The sequence below is a fragment of the Euleptes europaea genome, chromosome 10 (assembly GCF_029931775.1).
Source record: "Euleptes europaea isolate rEulEur1 chromosome 10, rEulEur1.hap1, whole genome shotgun sequence".
NCBI lineage: Eukaryota > Metazoa > Chordata > Lepidosauria > Squamata > Sphaerodactylidae > Euleptes > Euleptes europaea.
The window spans coordinates 52,147,579-52,166,221 of record NC_079321.1 but is presented as its reverse complement, the minus strand read 5'-3'; the positions used below and the strand labels follow the sequence as shown (position 1 = coordinate 52,166,221).

Genomic DNA, 18,643 nt, shown 5'->3' with positions numbered 1-18,643 from the left:
ATCTCTATCACCTGGAGATCAGTTGTAATTGCAGGAGATCTCCAGCTAGTACCTGGAGGTTGTATGGAAAAATAATACCAAGCTCGAAAATTTTTCTATGAAAGCTTATATTCTTAATAGTGAATAAATGCAATAGTGCTAAACAACATGAAAGTGACAAAAATGAAACTTAAAGCTATATACAACATATAAAATACAACAGGACAAGATGACACAAAGTAGCTGTACGAGACACTACAAAATTCTACAAGGCAGCAATGCTTGCAAGGTAAGTATAAATTATAAAACTATCATAGCCAATGTCCGTGATTTTCGTTTTCCTTTTGCTTTCACTTCAGGTTGAACAAGCGTGTAAGAACAAGAAGAAGGACGGAACGCGGTCCGGATGTCCCAAACGTTTTCACTGCCTACCAGGGCAGCTTCATCAGCTGTTCGTTCACGCAAAGAGACAAAGCTCCTAAAAACAATAATAAACATTCTATTTCCCAAAACGTGTGTCTCATTCCAAAAGTAACAATAATAACATTTAGCTATGAAAATAAGACAAGATAACATACCTAAAGGTGGAAAAATCATTATTTAAAGTTCCATCTTACTCTGCGCCAGCAAGGCTGTTCCACTGTCAAATGCTTGGATCTATGCTGACAGGTGTAGATAATTTATGTGGTTTAGTTGGAAAGTCAAGCTGATTTGGTTGATTAATAGTCAACAGCTGTTTAATTCTTAAAGAGCAGATTCAAAGAATTATAAAAAATTATAAAAAAGGATTATAAAGAAGGATTATAAAAAACAGGATAAATCTATTTCATTATTTAAGTCAAATGGAAAATAAGATTTGAAAAGGTAGATAAAGCGCATTTCTTGCCTAAGTAAGATTTTTGCACATTATCAAGATCAAAAGAATTACCCCTGTACACCCATATTACAAAAAAAGTAAATCATTTTCACTATGTTTGTTGTTAATAAAATGGGAAGTTAATGGTGCGTCAAGAACTTTCGCCCTAATTCTTGATTTATGTTCCCTTATGCCCAATTTTACTGGTCTAAGCGTGCTACCCACATAAAGTTTTGAGCATTTGCATGTGATGCCATAAACGATCTGGCTCATGGAGCAGTTGGAAAAATGATTAAGCTTGAACCTAAAATTAGACGTAGTGGAACTGAATTCCTTCAGAGGAAGACTTAAAGAGCAAAAAGAACAGGAACCGCATGGGAAACGCCATCTGACCAGAGGGGGTAGTTATTTAGGAGAAAATTCAGAATGAATGAGTTTGTCCCTTAAAGAGACATTTCTCTTTAAACCAAAAACCGGAGGTTCAGAGCATCCAGCTAGGCTAGATAGAACATGCCAATGTTTATTGATGATACGTTGGATCGATCTTGAATGACGGCTAAATGTAAGAGAGCCAAAAATTCTATTGTGCTCTCTATCGGCATTGTTAGTCTGTAGCATTGAACTATGGTCTTTAAGATCTGCCTTGCGCTTGGCTTGATGTATAACTTCTATGGGATATCCCCTGTTGGTAAGATCCATTTGGAGACCATTCGCTGCTTGTTCATAATCTTGAGCATGGGTAGAGTTTCTTTTCAAGCGTATAAGCTGGCTAAAAGGAATATTATTTTTTAAATGAAAAGGATGGCAAGAATCATATCTTAAGCCAGCGTTCCTAGCCATTGGTTTTTTATATGGTTTAAATGCCAAGGTTCTATTGCTGTCAACAAAAAGTTCAAGATCTAAGAAGTGAATGCTCTCGGCATTAGAAGTCCCAGTAAAACTTAAATTAACGTCACAAGTGTTGAGCCATTTTGTAAAGTTGAGAAAGGATTCATTAGACTTAAATAAAAATAAAAGATCATCCACGAACCGTTGATACAAAAGAATGTCATCAAGAAATTGATTGTTAGCCAAAATAAATTGTTTTTCAAATGCTACCATATATAGATTGGCTATCGCTGGGGCGCACAAAGCACCAATTGCGACTCCTTTGGTCTGAACAAAAAAATCAGAGCCATATCTAAATATGTTATTTTCTAGCACTATATCAGTGATGTCAAGCAAAAAATGAGTCGGGGGGAACGGCAAGGTCGCTTATCAAGATGGTCAGCTATAATATTACGTGCAGAGTCTAATGGCACATTCGTGTATAGGGCTGTCACGTCCAAGGTTGCTAGGATAGCATTCTCTGGAACTCAAAATCCTTCTGCTTGTTTGATGAGATCCCTAGAATCTAAAAAAAAAGAAGGAGTATCCTTCACAAAGGGCTGTAGGTTGAAATCAAGCAACTGGGAAAGAGGTTCAGTTAGACTTCCTCAAGAGGAAATGATGGGACATCCAGGGGGACTAGTTGGATTCTTATGCAACTTAGGAAGGGTATAGAAAAGAGGTGTTTTTGGAAAAGGGAAAATTAAGAAATTGGCTAGGTTGTCATCTATATAAACCAAGGATTGATCTTCAGCCACAACAGTTCTTATAATTTTAGAGATTTTCTTAACAGGATTACCAGAAATTGGTTCTTGTAGGTTATCCGGGCTGTGTAACCGTGGTCTTGGAATTTTCTTTCCTGACGTTTCGCCAGCAACTGTGGCAGGCATCTTCAGAGTAGTAACACTGAAGGACAGTGTCTCTCAGTGTCAAGGGTGTAGGAAGAGTAATATATAGTTAGAAAGGGGTTGGGTTTGAGCTGAGTATTGTCCTGCAAAAGTATTGTCCTGTAAGTATCAAGATAATGTGCTAATGAGGGTATGGTATGTTAATATGGAACCATTGTATCCTGAAGTGATCTGTTAATGTGTGTAATCCAAAACTAATCTGTATGGCTATTGTTGAATGTTGTCTTTGTCTGGAGGTTTTTCAGGGCAGGAAGCCAAGCCTTATTCATTCTTAAACTCTCCTCTTTTCTGTTAAAGTTGTGCTGATGTTTATGAATTTCAATGGCTTCTCTGTGCAATCTGACAAAATAGTTGGTAGAATTGTCCAGTCTTTCAGTGTCTTGGAATAAGACCCTGTGTCCTGTTTGTGTCAGTCCATGTTCAGCCACTGCTGATTTCTCAGGTTGGCCAAGTCTGCAGTATCTTTCATGTTCTTTTATCCTTGTTTGTATGCTGCGTTTTGTGGTCCCGATGTAAACTTCTCCACAGCTGCAAGGTATACGATATACTCCTGCAGAGGTGAGGGGGTCTCTTTTGTCTTTTGCTGATCGTAGCATTTGTTGTATTTTCTTGGTGGGTTTAAACACTGTTTGTAGGTTATGTTTTTTCAAAAGTTTCTCCATCCTATCAGTGACTCCTTTAATAAATGGCAAGAATACCTTTCCTATGGGAGACTGTTTTTCTTGAGTTTTCTGATTTTTGTTTGGTTCAATGGCCCTTCTGATTTCATTCTTGGAGTAGCCGTTTGCTAGCAGTGCGTGATTTAGATGGTTAGTTTCTTCCTTGAGAAACTGTGGTTCACAGATCCGTCTTGCACGGTCCATTAATGTTTTGATTATTCCTCTTTTCTCTTTTATAAAAAAGGGGGGTCAGATAGTTGTCTGAGGTTCTCTGCGTTGTAAAAAGAGAAATCCTTTACAGCTATGGCTCCGCCTTTGTCCGCTTGCCGGATCATGATCGAACTGTCACTGGAAAGAGCTTCAATAATTTTCTGTTGTTCTGGCAAGATATTAGGCTGAGTCTTCCATCTTTGGTTCTCTAGCTTCTCTATGTCCCTAGTAACAAGATATTGAAAACTGCTAATCAGGTGATTAGATGTATTTGGAATAAATGTAGATTTCCGTCTAAAGGGGAGTCGGTCTACTCTGGTGGAGGGAGATTGATCGTTAAAAAAGTCTCGCAGCTTAATATTCCTAAATAATTTAAAGAGATCAACTTTGGTCTGAAAGGAAGAATAGAGTGGAGTTGGTACGAAACCTAACCCTAGATTCAACATGTCAATTTCAGAAGGGGTCAATACCCTAGAAGATAAATTTACGACTACCGTTTGTTTTTCGGGTGACCTCGGGATCGAGCAACATGGGGAAATTTTGAGCTCGTCCCTTGGAGTGAAGTTGGTAGCCCCTAGCTGAGGAGTTAGATCTATTGGAATCAAAGGAACTGAAGCTGTCATGGTCTGATAGTGACTCTTCGTTATATGCAGGTCTCCAGTTACGTTTATAATTGGTAGAAGAGTCAGTATATTCCCAGTGATAGACTCGTTTTCTTTCGTAATCTTCCTTGTCCCTATGGAATTTTCTTAGCTTAAAGGACTTAATGTTTGTGGCATAAGCTTTAAGGTCAGACTCCAATTTCTCGATTTGATTTTTATAATCAAGATCAGATAAGTCTTTCTTTAAATCTGCATTCACCTTATCTATGTCTTGGGCAACCAAAGCAATCTCATGCGAAGCTTGATCTATAATTAATAACATTAGATCCATTGAGCATTTGTTTAAAATTGCTGCCCATTTGTCTATGAAGGCAGCATTCTCAGAAAACAAAGCAGGGGCTTTTTGCAAGCGAAGCCCTCTTGGTATTATCATGGCTTTAGCGTAGTCAGTTAATGAAGAGCCATGGAGCTCATAACATATTTTCTTTTTGCTTAAGTTGAGAAGCTTGTTAAAGTCAGGTACATTACTTGTCTCAGCGTCATGCAGAGAATTCATAGTTTTTAATATTCTATCTCTTTCAGCATTTGAAAATGAAAACATGGGTATTTTTTGAGCCATCGTGCAAAAGTAATAGCTAAACCAAAAAATGCACAGGTATTAAATAGACAAGCTGTATGGAAAAATAATACCAAGCTCAAAAAATTTTCTATGAAAGCTTATATTCTTAATAGTGAATAAGTGCAATAGTGCTAAACAACATGGAAGTGACAAAAATGAAACTTAAAGCTATGTACAACATATAAAATACAACAGGACAAGATGACACAAAGTAGCTGTACGAGACGCTGCAAAATCAGCTTGACTTTCCAACTAAACCACATAAATTATCTACACCTGTCAGCATAGATCCAAGCATTTGACAGTGGAACAGCCTTGCTGGCGCAGAGTAAGATGGAACTTTAAATAATGATTTTTCCACCTTTAGGTATGTTATCTTGTCTTATTTTCATAGCTAAATGTTATTATTGTTACTTTTGGAATGAGACACACGTTTTGGGAAATAGAATGTTTATTATTGTTTTTAGGAGCTTTGTCTCTTTGCGTGAACGAACAGCTGATGAAGCTGCCCTGGTAGGCAGTGAAAACGTTTGGGACATCCAGACCGCGTTCCGTCCTTCTTCTTGTTCTTACATGCTTGTTCAACCTGAAGTGAAAGCAAAAGGAAAACGAAAATCACGGACGTTGGCTATGATAGTTTTGTAATTTATACTTACCTTGCAAGCATTGCTTGTAGAATTTTGAGAGTTGTTCAATCTTTGACTCATTTTTAATATTAGCCTTATTGATTAGCTTCATTGTACCACAGGAAAAAATTGTTCCCATGAATTTCCTTTTGAAGATTCTTTGGACTTTTTGAAAAGCAGTGGTAAGCAGTCTTATTTTTGAAATTGCATTCATGTTGTTACAAATGTATTCTCAACACTCTTAAGTTGTCACTGTAGCCATTTTGATAAGCCTTATTATTATTATGATTATCATTATTTCTAGAAGCCATTATTATTGGTCTCTTTAAACATCGTTGTGGTCACCAAGCTGAGGAAGGATTGGATTCCGAAACGCGTACTTGTGATAGACCCACCTTGGACCTTTCTTCGTCTCTTTGTGATTTTTCATGGACTATAATTCTTGAGTATACATGAGCCTTTGTTAAGGCCACAGAAATAATTCTTGAATTTATGTTGTTCATGTTTTGTTGTTAAAAGCAATCTGTATATATACATTTTTTGTTATTTCAGACCCAGTGAGGTTTCTGTGTGGCTTTCAACACAGTGTTTATGAATATATGTTGTGTTTTGGATTTTCCAAAAAATATAATTATTATATTCTATAATATTGTTTTCTTTTCCAGTTAGAATATTTCACATTATATTATCTTTGAAGCCATGTGCTGCCATCTATTATAGTTTCTACTATTTCCAGCATAGGTATTTTCTTCTTCCAGTACCTGGAGGTTGGCAACCCTAAATAGAACCCCTCCCTGCCTGGAAGATTTATCTCAATCCAGTGGTAGGACTATTATTGCCACACATTTAGGAAAAGATTTCACTGAATCAACTACCCAAATATATACATTGGGCAAACATTTTATAATTCTCACTGATTTCAATATGTCATGCACACATCGTTCAAAAAGAGGACTGGATTTTTTTTAATGCTTTATGTGGCATTTTATTGTATTCCTTCTACTTTAAAGAGAAATAATATTTTGTACCTGTGGACAATCCCATGACGATGCAAGTGTTCAACTGCAGACATGATCTGCCTGGTATATTTCTTCACTTCTCTCTCTTCCAGTTTCTTTTTCTCACATATTCTGTCCATGAGGTCTCCCCCGAAACACAGTTCCATCACCATGTAATAGGAGTTCTCTGTCTCCAAGGTTTCATATAGCTGAACAATATTAGGATGTTTAATCATCTGATGTATCCGGGGCTCCCTCTTCATATTTTTTAAAACATAGGAATCCTGCTTGGCTTTTTTCTTGTCAATAACTTTAATGGCTACCTAAATCACAGAAATGTTATAAATATATCTTTTATGGTTTGGGCATCACCCACTTCAATTTTGCAGCACAGACCTCTTTTCAAAATGTCCAGTGGGTGGAGAAACATTTCATCAACTTTTGCAAGGATGGCACCAGGATAGTATTTTTTCTTCCACTAGCCAGTAAAGCATAATTGCCAATAAAGCATAATTGCCAGTAAAGCCTAATTGCCAATACAGGTGGCATTATAAACTCTTTGATCTCCTTTAATATATAATACTATGTTTTTAACTTAGTTCAGTATTACACAGTTTGTCCTGGCAAAATACTCTTTAAACAGAACACAGTGGAATATCTGCTCATCTGGACATTAGCTAAATTCCCCCTCAAATTCTTGTTTCTTTATGTCTTTTAATGCAGACTTTCCAATGGAAAATGGTCAGTGAATCCATTAATGCATTGCCAAAGAGGAATATTAAAAACTCCTTAAAATGCTTTGTGTAATTATATCATAATTGAATTAGCATAATTAGAATCGGGGTGTGAGTAAAACAGGTTAGGAGAATCCCAGTTATTATGTACAGTACACATACACTGTATACAGCAAAATCAACAACATTTTCAGAGGACTCCTGTGTATTTCAGAACACTTTAGGAGACAAATGAATGACTATTGTACCTTCTTTTGCTTGACTACTGTTATTTTAGCTAAATGCCAATTCAACACCCTCAATATTTAGAATTGTAGAAGAAAAGAGATTCTGAATTACCTCTGCACGTGTTGCAATAAGAACCATGACCATTTTACTTACTCTGTTATAACCACTCTCAATTTACCTTCTCCCCTGTGGGGATATGTAACCCCTCCATCACTTTAGCAAAGGAGCCCTTGTTGATCATTCTGCCCACAAGGTAGTTGCCAACTTGTTTTGTATGGGGGAAGCTCTTCCTAGACTCTTGGGTCATCTTGCTGAAACAAGCAGGTAGCTGTACATCCTTATCGTTTTTCTCCCCGCCTGGCAATAGACTTTCATGGTTTGCCATATCTGTGGCTCCGCCATCTGGAGCTGCTCTAATTGCGGCAGGCATCCTTGAGGGGGGTCAGATTGGGTGGCGCCTCCAGCCTCCAGGCAAGTGTTACTTCTGGACATGCCAGTTAGAATGGTTGCAAGATTCTAAGTCTCCCCATCCCAAGGCAGAAGTGCCAAGCCATTGGCTGTGCCGTGTTCAACCATCCTGCCCCGGAGACTACCTTTTCATCACCGTTCTCTGTCTCCAGGCATGCAGATTTGCTCAAGCAGAACCAGCCTGGAGATTATTAACTTAACCTGATACATGATGTCAATTAATGACAGCTCCAATGTCACATAATCTCATGGAACAGACCACTCCCACTGACAGAATCCAATGTTAGCACCAAAGACGCTGTTCGTCAGCAGCTAACACCAATAAGCTAAATTAGACTGGCTCTGTTTTCCTGCATTTCAGAGGCAACAGTGCAGCTGTTCATTTGCAAAGTCATCAGAACAAAGTGTTTATTTAAGACAAAGTAGTGGTGACATGTTCAGAACAGAGAGATTAGCTTAACACTAGTTTCCACCTGTCTTCTGACCTCACATGCCCTGGAGTTTTCCAGAGGAAGACAAATTCACCTTGCACTGGCTGAGTGGCCTATACTCTTGTTGGCCTTCCTTGGTATTCTGTTCAAAGTGAGAATATCAACTGTAATTCAAGGCAGTCTCCACACCCCGCCTGGAGGATGAGAACCTTGTTCATTTTTTTTTTTTGCGTTTTATTGAAATATGCAGAACACTACAGAATATGTCAAAGTACATAAAGCATACAAAAACACAATATACAAAAAGAAGAAAGTGAAGACAAAAAAAGAAAAAGTGAGACACTCAGCCCATTCCTGCGCTGAGGTGTGCGGGGACGGCTTAGGAAGAGGCGCAGCGGCACCTCTTCCTAAGCCGTTTCCACGATGCCGTTAAACAAAAAAAAAAAAGCCGTTTCGTGGCTTTTTTTTTTTTGTTTAACTGGGTCTTTTCGCCCCATTGAAAACAGCGAGGTTGTACCTGCTAAATAGCAGGCGCAGCAACGCTGTTCCAGCCGCCGGCGCAAGTGGCCGAAATGGGATAGGGAGCCACCTAACCGGCAGCTCCTCCTCTCGCCCCGCCCCTGGAACGCCCCCCTGTGCCAGCATGGCCTCTCCACAATGTTGTCGGTGCCACAGAGAGGCCGCGCCCGTGGAGGAGTGAGGCGCAGTCCTGCGCGATCGGCTGCCGCCGGGACTGGCCTTGCTGCCTCCTATAGACTTTCGGCCTCATTCTCAGGAATGGGCTGACAAAACATTAAGTTCATAACATAGATCTTTCCCCTTCTTCTCATACCTCATCAGTTTTCTGCTTTTCTGCTAAGAAAAACAAGGTGGAGGATGTGCAATGGTATCAGATAATGCAAAGGATAAGAAGTATAGTGCAAAGCAAAAACACCATATTTTTAGGACATTTTCTTTTTAAAAATAGTAAAAAGCTTCTTTAAATATATAACAACCTTAAAACATGACAGCCAACTACACAAACTATTGCTGTGGTTGGGGAAGAGCCCAGCCTAGCACCTTGAAAAACCTTGCCCTGCAAAGTTCGCCAAATATTTTAAAAGGCTTTTTTGTTTGGAAGAGGAGTGACTTCAAAAGCAACAAATATAAAAAAAACTATGCCAAAAGCAGCAATATTCAGCATTAGGCAGTATATTAAATAGTGAATACAGGCCAATCCATGGTGAAAAGCTGCAGGAGTCCAAAGGCAATTGCTGTAATGATTTTTTAAAGGGAGAAGTATATTACAAAATTAGATTGGCTTAACAGAGATTCCTCTGTTCATGGAATTCTGGGAATTGTAGTTCTATGAAGGCATTTACAGATACTTTTTTAAAAATAAAGGCTACAGAAAACAACAAATCCCAAGATTCTTTGGGGAAAGCGTGGCAGGTTGTGTCCAAACAGACATAAATTGAGCCACTGTGATGTGCTCTCTGTGTTTTGCTCAAAAATATAATCATCTTCCAGAATCAAGCTCAAGGAAAACTAGATCTGTATGTCTGTTGTTGTTTTGTAAAAATAACATATCTTTTATTTTCTTGCTCATTGTGACGGTTTGATCCGTGTGATCTCATGTAAAACTTCATGAGATCTTGAAAAATTATACCTGCACTTTATGTGTTTAGTACCAAACTAGAAATTGCACCACAGGCTTGAAATGATCCTTGCTCAGAAACTGTGAATATAGACAGTCTGAACTTTCCGTGATCTGATTTAAAATATGTAACAGGCGACAGTGAAAAGTCATTACAGTGTGTCTCCATTGTGAGGAATGGTTTTCTTATTGTGCATTCTTTACAGGATATGAGTGGTGCACCCCTACCCAAAAATAACCTAAACAAGCTGATATTCTTCTGGACATTTTTACTTTAAAACAAGATTGTTTGCTGGGTGAATTAGAGGCTGTGCTTAAGATTTGTGGCACTTCATTTGAGAGTTCTTTTGTGCCACTATTCTCTGGATTTTCTCCTTGGTATCCACACAACATGCATGGATTTAATTAAACTGGTTTAAAAATTAGTTAACACGCAAAGTGTTCCGTGGCAGTATGAGGGGAAATTTTACTTTGCAGTGTTGGCCATGAGGGAAAGGGCAAAAACGCATGGTCACTTTAGCCTCCTTTATTCCCTGTTTCAGCCAGGATTCAGCCAGGATCGAACACACGTTTGGCAATACACATGCGTTCGATCCTGGCTGAATCCTGGCTGAAACAGGGAATAAAGGAGGCTAAAGCGACCATGTGTTTTCACCCAAAGTCTTCTGAGGTTTAACTGCAGTTTGCTTTTTAGCTTCCATTCCCTTGCTGGTTTACAGTTCTGTGGACAGAATCCTGGACAATCTGTCTGTACAAACCTGTTTTTGCCTGCTCTTGAATTTTCCATCCTCTCTGGATCAATAAATGCAGTAACACATCAATACCAGATAGTAAATATGCATCTGCAAAAGAGGGCAAATCCCTGTAGGTTTCTGCCTTGGCACAAAAAGTGTTTGATCTGCAGGTGATGTCATGGCTGGTGGGTGATACATTACCCTCTTCAGAGATTATTGGTTCAATAATGCACAGCCTGAACTTTAAATTTAACGTGAGACTGATATTTTTGTTCTTTGATTGGACAACCAGATTTCCAATGTAATATAAAGATTAGATAATATGTTCTTATTTTTTCTTCATTGTTTAGTTACTGGGGGGGAGGGTAGCTGCCGTGCTTTTGTCAGCTGAAGGAACTTAGCTAAATCATTTCTGTGTGTGAGAATTTGCAAACTGTTCAACATCAAACATGCTTCATTAGATTAAAATAACTGTATTTCGGGTCACAAAAAGAGCCATCAACTCCACTGCTGCGTGTATGTACGTACCGATGTCTGCACCACAGCCCATGGGTTGGAAAAATAGTTTTTGTGTGTTATTCTTTAATTGTTTGTTCTAAATTGGATCCCAAGGTGAAAATACAACTTACTTTGGGTGGGAAGTATGTTTAATTTTTTCTTCCAAACTTCAGACCTTCAAAACGGAAGGATATTGGAATATGCATGCTGTCTCTGCCTCCCAACATCCACAAATTGAAGTGAACAGCTCCATCCAGACTTCCTGATAAATTCACAGCAGTTGGGAGCTGGGATATTCCCCAAGGACTTTCAACTTTCCCAGGCATGGAAGTCAAATGCATCCACTTTCTCAAAGGTTGTTTATGCATGGGAGTTTTACCTGAGGTTAGTTGCTCACTAGACCCGCACTTTCCTGTCTATGCACCAGCAATCCCCAAGCTCAAATCAGGTAGTACTTGAATCCCCACCTTTTGAAATGCTGCTTCGTAATTGGCTGTAGTGAGAGAAAAGTTCCCTCCCCCCCAAATCCAATTGCCGAATAAAAAAGCATTTTAAGAACATTAAAAAAAATAAAAATGGAGCAATCTGAAAAGAAGGGGGGGATCCAAGCCTCAGTTTTAAAAAGCCTTTCTTCTGTTCAGAAAGAGCTCCGAGGAAGCAGGAAGTATTTGAATCCCTGCCTCTGGATATGCTGCTTTGTAATTGGTTGCGATTGAAACTAAGCTTGCATGTCCCACACCTTGCCTTATGCACAGAGATTTCACCTGGGCTGAGCTCAGGGGAGAAGGAAGAATCGGGTTAACAGAGACACGGGAAGGTCCAGGATTTGTGAGGGCTGGCAGCTACTGTAGGTCATCTCTAATGGAGGGAAAACTCGTGCATAACTCCAAGGAACAACCATGACATACCAGGGTGTGTGTGTGTGAACATGAGTTAAAGTACCCATGCATAAATGACCAAAGTGAATCTTTTAAAAACAGAGTTATGGGTAAAATCTCCATAACCAGTTGTCTATCTCTGTGGCTATATTGCAATGGTTCAATGACTAAGGCACAAACTTTTACAAAACTCTTTAAGGACTACAAAGATCAGCGACAGGCAAAAGCTCTTGGCAGTGAAGAAAATTCATCTGAAAGTCCTGCTCAGTGAATGGAAAAGGCATTAAAAGGTTGCCAGCCCTAGTTTTCTTGACCAAAAGAAGGTTTAAAAAACGCCAACAAGAAAACATTTTGATATTTCTTAGTAGCTTTATTTGAAAGGAGGAGGCTACATTGTATAATGGCGTTCGGTTTTTATCAGACTTCATGAAATTGAGGAGCACATATACATGTGTAAACAGAAATCCCCAAGCCAAGACGGTGATTTGCTTTATAAATCAGATAATTAAGGATGTGGCTGAGGGAGGCTCGGTATTTACCAATGCCTTTTATTTACTATTTAATAGCTAAATGTGTTATGCTGTATAAATCTTGAAACAGCTTGATTGTAAAACATGTTCTCTAAAGTCAATGGGCCTTCCCTACTGAGCCCTAAAACTCGTGAAAAATGGGCAGTATCAATAAACACCAACCTTTGTACCAATAAATATGTTCCCCTCATTACTTAGTGAGCCCAGAGGCATACAGGTATTAAAGGCCCCATTCTACCTTATATAGCAATTACATGTGTAGAGGGGGAAGAAATGCAGTTTAGAGAAATGCTCTGTTGAATTTCCGTCTTTCTTTTCCAGGGCCAAGTGGGACAGGGGAGAAGTCATAAGTGTTCCCTTCAGAAAGAGTTTTGTCTCCATTGCATAGATATATTTACCAGACAAACAGGAATCTGATTATTGTTCCCTTTCTGTACCATTCCTGCTCCTCTTATCCCTTTTCACAATTTTTTTTGCATACAGTTCACCAAAACAGTTTTATGTGTAAACTTCACAATACCTTAGGGTTTGACAGTACAGTGGTCAAGTAGAATATTGCACCTTCCAGTGGGATGCTTGCAGCTTTTGGATTGGTCTCACTTTCTCATGGAATATGCTAATAACATGTCATAGACAACCTACATTTTTGACAATTCTTTTATAATGTTAACAATTCTTGCTCCATAAATTTATAGAATAAAGCCTGCAGAATTTTTGCTCTGGGAAAATAGGTTTCCCAGTAGACTCAGAATGCATAGGCTGACATCTGTCTGCCATTTTTCTGGATTTTTCCTGCTTCACAAATTATATGTGCATGTGTTACGCAAATGACTGTACAGTTTTACGTAAGCTCCGTATGTCATAACCCAGTTGTGAGATGCGTGTCAGCAGACATCTCATTAGAAATCTGAAGGCAACTTCAGTCTCTAGCAACCTCTACTAGTCTTACAAGAATTAGACATCCATCATGCCTCCACAGAAAGACCCCATCTTGGCCTCACCTTTATGCCACTTGGACCAAACCCAAATATCATGTGAAAACAAATTAAATAACTTCCATCTTTCCTGGCTATATAACCCCAAGGGAATAAGAGTTCCTGGAATGTTGTCCTCCCAGTCCCCCCTCTCCAACAGCCCTGGGGACTAGCATGGGCTACCCATACCACTAGTTCCCTGTAGTCAGAGAGAGAGAAAAGGTCTGCAGCTGTTTCCCCAAAACTCTTCTCATACACATTGGTTTGTACTACAATGGAAGCACAGAAAGTATGGATGATCCCATATACACATTTTGTAGGCTATATATTCTTTCCTTGCTGCCATAAGAGAAATGCCACAATGCCTCTCCCAGCAAGACAGTCATATACATTTTGAGAAAGATTGCTTTTCCCTTTTAATAAATGAAAGCACCATTTTTATACCACCAGGTTTTAAATATTGGCCCAGCTCAGCTGTATGTGTGAGCAGCAATGTTCTTCTCTGTGTGTATACAGTTCTTACCCCCAAGCCAGCACATGCACAAAGTCAAGAGATCAGCAACAGTACCAAAAATTTGTTTGGAAAGGGTGGACAGGAAAGGGTGGAGTTTCCCATCCTTGGCTTCAGCTGTTTTCCTTCAGGTAGAACACACTGAACGTTAAAAAATAACTGAACGTTAAAAACTGAACGTTTTAACTGAACGTTAAAAAAAAGGCTCAGTAACTGGATACATGTAATGCTTGAGATTATGTGATTAAAACAGGTAGCGGATTTTCCAGTTATTTGCCCAATATCACAGAAAAGTAGAACAGCAAAAACATGTTACTCTTCTCTTTTCCACCAGGAGGGAATGTTTCCCTGCTCAAGCTTCACCTTTGACCTTTTTATTTCCATCATAGGTTTTATTAATCTCTTTTCCGTATGGTCCACATGGGTGCCTGCCACCACCAGACAAGGAGTGAGCTTTGCGCTTTTTGATGAATAGAACAGCCATGTCGCGTTATTCCCTGCCAATGGTTTTCACAACAAATATTTTATTGGGAGTTTTATATGGATTATTGTTTCAAATAGGCAGAGCCAAAGCTCTCCTTACATTCATGTGAGGCCGCTCTATGGAAATTACTGATAATTCGCCATTGTAAGTTAAGGAATTGGCTGACTGACATATGATGCCCATGTTTGGCATACACATACTGGGTTTTTCAGTCAAGCACCTTGAGAAATTATTTTGGGGAATCACCTCATTTTTTGGATTGTAGAACAAAAGGGTATATATTATCATTCTGCATATAGAATTGAAGTGTTTGTAATTATTATGTGGTTCATAAAACGATATACATTCATAAAGCTTAATTGTGCTCCATTTCAAAAACAAGAACTAAAAAAGAAAAAGGGGGTGGGGAAAGCAAATCTTCTTTCTTGCATTTTTGTTTTTCAACAGCCGCATTATTTTCAGAACTATGGCCAGGAAAATTATTTCTGTCTATGCTGTTTTAAACTTTGGCTTATGCTTTTTCCCTCTTTGGTTCTAGTGTATGGATATATGGTGAGTTGCCTACCTAATTGGCCACGAGAGGAGATTAAATTAAATAAAATCACAATCCACAGGGGGGCTGTAAATATGGCTTTTTAATTTGAAAATTTTTGTGGGTTACAGTGTAATTCAAGCTTTTCAAGCTTTATTAGTGCATAGCTGTTCATACAGCTTGCAAAGCTCAAGTCTCAGTGAGTTGGATACACTGGCCACCGTTCACACCAAAGATGATCCCCATCAGCTGCAAAACACCCTTTGTGCCATAACAAAAACCTTACTGTTAATTACACATGTGTTGGTACAATGCAGCGAAGGCACTAGTAAGCTAAACTCTGTAGTTGACCCTGGGGAGGCAAGTAAGTGAAAGGTAACGACAATCCGCAACAATCGCTGCAGCAGTACGTGTGATGAAGATGTTGCAAAGAGACTCTGAGAAATGCCATCGATTTCACATGTTCTATGCAATTAAAGCAAAATAGCCAGCTTGGGGGTGACTAATTGCCATGGAAGGAGAAGGAAGCAAGAGCTCTCGTTTCTGTGAAGCTGTTAATGGAGAACTTATGGAGAGAAAGTCCGAGGTCCCTCGTCCAAATTGGAATGTGATGGAAATCTGTTGGAAGGTGATGACAGAAATGAAGTAAAACAGTTGTTTCCTGATCCGTGTGCCAGATGTGTCACATACTGTGATAAATAAGATCTGCATCTTACACTCCAGAAACTGGGGAATATTACGAGCGTTTATTACAGCAAGGTACCCAAAAAAATAAAATGTACTTGAAATGTGCTGTTTCTTCTGGCATCAAGTGGTGTACAATTATTGCTCAATGCTTGGAGCTGCTAATTCTTTTGTTTAGCTTCAAACCAACAAAGTCTATTAAAAGCTTACATTCAATTTATTGTTAAGGTATTTATTAACTGATTATGAAAAGACATTAAAGCGTTCATAATTAAACTCTTAAATTGGTCCTTAAGCTGATTATTTGCTCTGTTCCTTTCTCCTCTCCTAGATTGCCGTCCACGCAATAAAATGCCTTTGTTGTTAAATGAGGGAATCGGTGGCCACTGGTATAATATTTGTCACCATGCCTTCAGGCTGATATCTCCAGCCACATTCTAGTTAAGGACAAAATCTCTGGATTTAAACCAGGTTCCTCTACTATTGAAGTGGCAGGATAGCCACTAAATTAAATCCCAATTTATTTATTTATTTATTTACTAAAGGCATATTTTAGTTATAATAATGAAGTTAGTTATTTACATGGCTTATTTAAACACTACCTTTGAAATTCAAAGAAATATCTAAGGCAGCACACAAACCGGGTTTGATTCCCCACTCCTCCACATGAGTGTCGGACTCTAATCTGGTGAACCGGGATGGTTTCCCCACTCCTACACATGAAGCCAGCTGAGTGACCTTGGGACAATCACAGGTCTCTTAGAGCTCTCTCAGTCTTACCTACCTCACAGGTAGGGTTGCCAAGTCCCTCTTCACCACCAGCAGGAGGTTTTGGGGCGGAGCCTGAGGAGGACACAGTTTGAGGAGGGGAGGGACTTCAGGGCCATAGAGTCCAATTGCTAAAGTGGCCATTTTCTACAAGTGAACTAATCTCTATCAGCTGGAGATCAGTTGAAATAGCAGGAGATCTCCAGCTAGTAACTGGAGGTTGGCAACCCTATTCACAGGGTGTCTGTTGTGGGGAAGGGAAGGTGATTGTGGTAGAGAGAGAAAGTGGTAGAGAAAGTCGGCATATAAAAACCAACTCCTTCTTCTTCTTCTTCTTCTTCTTCTTCTTCTTCTTCTTCTTCTTCTTCTTCTTCGGCACTAATGCTGCCATAGGGGCAATCATCCTGGCTTTGGGGAGTCACATGGTAGCTGGAGCCACTGGCACAAGTGAGTTTAGTGCGGTGGTTAAGAGCGGTGGACTCTAATGTGGAGAACCGAGTTTGATTCCCCACTCCTCCACATTAAGTCAGCTGGGTGACCTTGGGCTAGTCACAGTTCTCTTAGAGCTCTCTCAGCCTCACCAACCTCACAAAGTGTCTGTTGTGGGGAGAGGAAGGGAAGGAGATTGTAAGCCAGTTTGATTCTCCTTTTAAAAAAAGGTAGATAAATCGGCATATAAAAACCAACTCTTCTTCTTCTTAGTTTCTTAGTTAAGAAAAATGGGACCATGTGAACACTTCCTTTCTGGCAGAGATTTGAGATCTTCAAATTAGTATAGTCAGGCATTTTCAAAAGTAATTTGTTGAGAGAAACAACAGGGAATAAGCCAAGAACAATTTAACCAGAAATGTATTACTGGAAATCTCTAAGAACAAACTACCAGCTCCTCAGTGTCCTTTCAGAACAGCACCCATTTTGAAACAAAATGAAGGTGCGGGATCTTTCAGAACAAGTGATTAGCAAGATGGGAATAAGATTATATATATAACTGATCTAAAAAAGATATTAACCAGTTCAAAGGCCTTGGTTTTTAACCTTCCTCCAATTTGGAAAAAAAAACACGCTGGCGTTTCTACAAAAACACTGCAATTTTCAGGTTTTTGAAAGAAATAATCTTGTGCCAAGTAATGCAGTCTAGGGCTGTCAATTCGGTTCGGCCCGAACTGAAAATCAGCCGAATTTCCCTTGATTCGGCGGTTTTTAGTTCGGGAGGAACCGAACTCAAAACTGGCGGGCAACCGGGGGGGCCGAATTCAGCGAGTTCGGGAGTTCGCGAATAAATTCGGCCAATTCGGGGCCGTCAGTAAGCAGCATAACCTTCAGTAAGCAGCATTCTCCTCCCCCGGCCAATCGGTGGCCAAGCTGGGTCTTCTTCTGGCCAATCAGTCAGGATTGAGTACTGGAGGAATCAGCTGATGTGCGGCCGGCCGGGGAAAGAGAGAGAGAGAGGGAAATCCTCATGTGTGTGTGAGGGGGTGCTTGTGCACATTCGCTCCTTTCTGTGGCTGCAGGGGGCGCATCAAAATAACCTAACTGATCTTATGAATGAGGAAAAACCTGAAGAATAAAAATGAAGCCCCCCCTCAAACCAGGGAGAGAGAGACTGGAGGGGGAACACACACCCCAGGCAGAACCGGCAAAAGCCCCCTTTGGCTTCCCCTCCCCACAGAAACTGCTCCCTCCCCACACACACACACAGACTCTGCTTTCCCCCACACACACACACAGAAAAGAAAAATTATAGATTAAAGCCCCCAAAGGGGTCTTACTGTGGCTGTCTTCTGTTCCAGCAGGAGGGGCTGGGAGGCTGGGTAATCCAATATGATTCCATTTGGGGAGTTTCGGTTACTTTTATACCCTGATATCAGAATGTTTTGTTCCTTCTGGACCGTGAAGGAAAAGTTTAGATTTAATTGAACAGTTTGGATTTAAGTGCCAGGTGGTAGATCCTCCCATGCATTCTATTATAGTTCTAATTGCTGAGACTTCTTTAGAACCTTAAATGGGGAGGAGGCTGATATGATTGCCTTCCAGGAGACCCCTTTCCACACAATGGGACTGCTTCTCTATTGACATGTGAGAAGCGCCTTTGGGCAGCTGGAATTTTACTGGAACCCTGTCTACATCTATGCATGCTTTTACAATCCTGGAGACAACCAAAATCAGTATTACTTTTGCATCTTGTTGGAGGTTCTTATATTGGGGGTCTACTCTCTGGACATTAGGGGT

General features: G+C 39.8%; 1 protein-coding gene across 1 annotated transcript in view; it reads right to left on the bottom strand.

The window, feature by feature from the left end:
• Positions 1 to 7,716, bottom strand: part of LOC130483428 (hormonally up-regulated neu tumor-associated kinase homolog A-like) — a 104,655-nt gene extending 96,939 nt beyond the window's left edge. The window contains exons 1-2 of the mRNA XM_056856187.1: positions 7,465 to 7,716; positions 6,355 to 6,647 (exon numbers count right to left, since the gene is read on the bottom strand). Of these exons, the coding sequence (XP_056712165.1) occupies positions 6,355 to 6,647; positions 7,465 to 7,716 (545 nt within the window). The remainder of the gene's footprint in view (positions 1 to 6,354; positions 6,648 to 7,464) is intronic.
• Between the last annotated feature and the right edge of the window lie 10,927 nt (positions 7,717 to 18,643).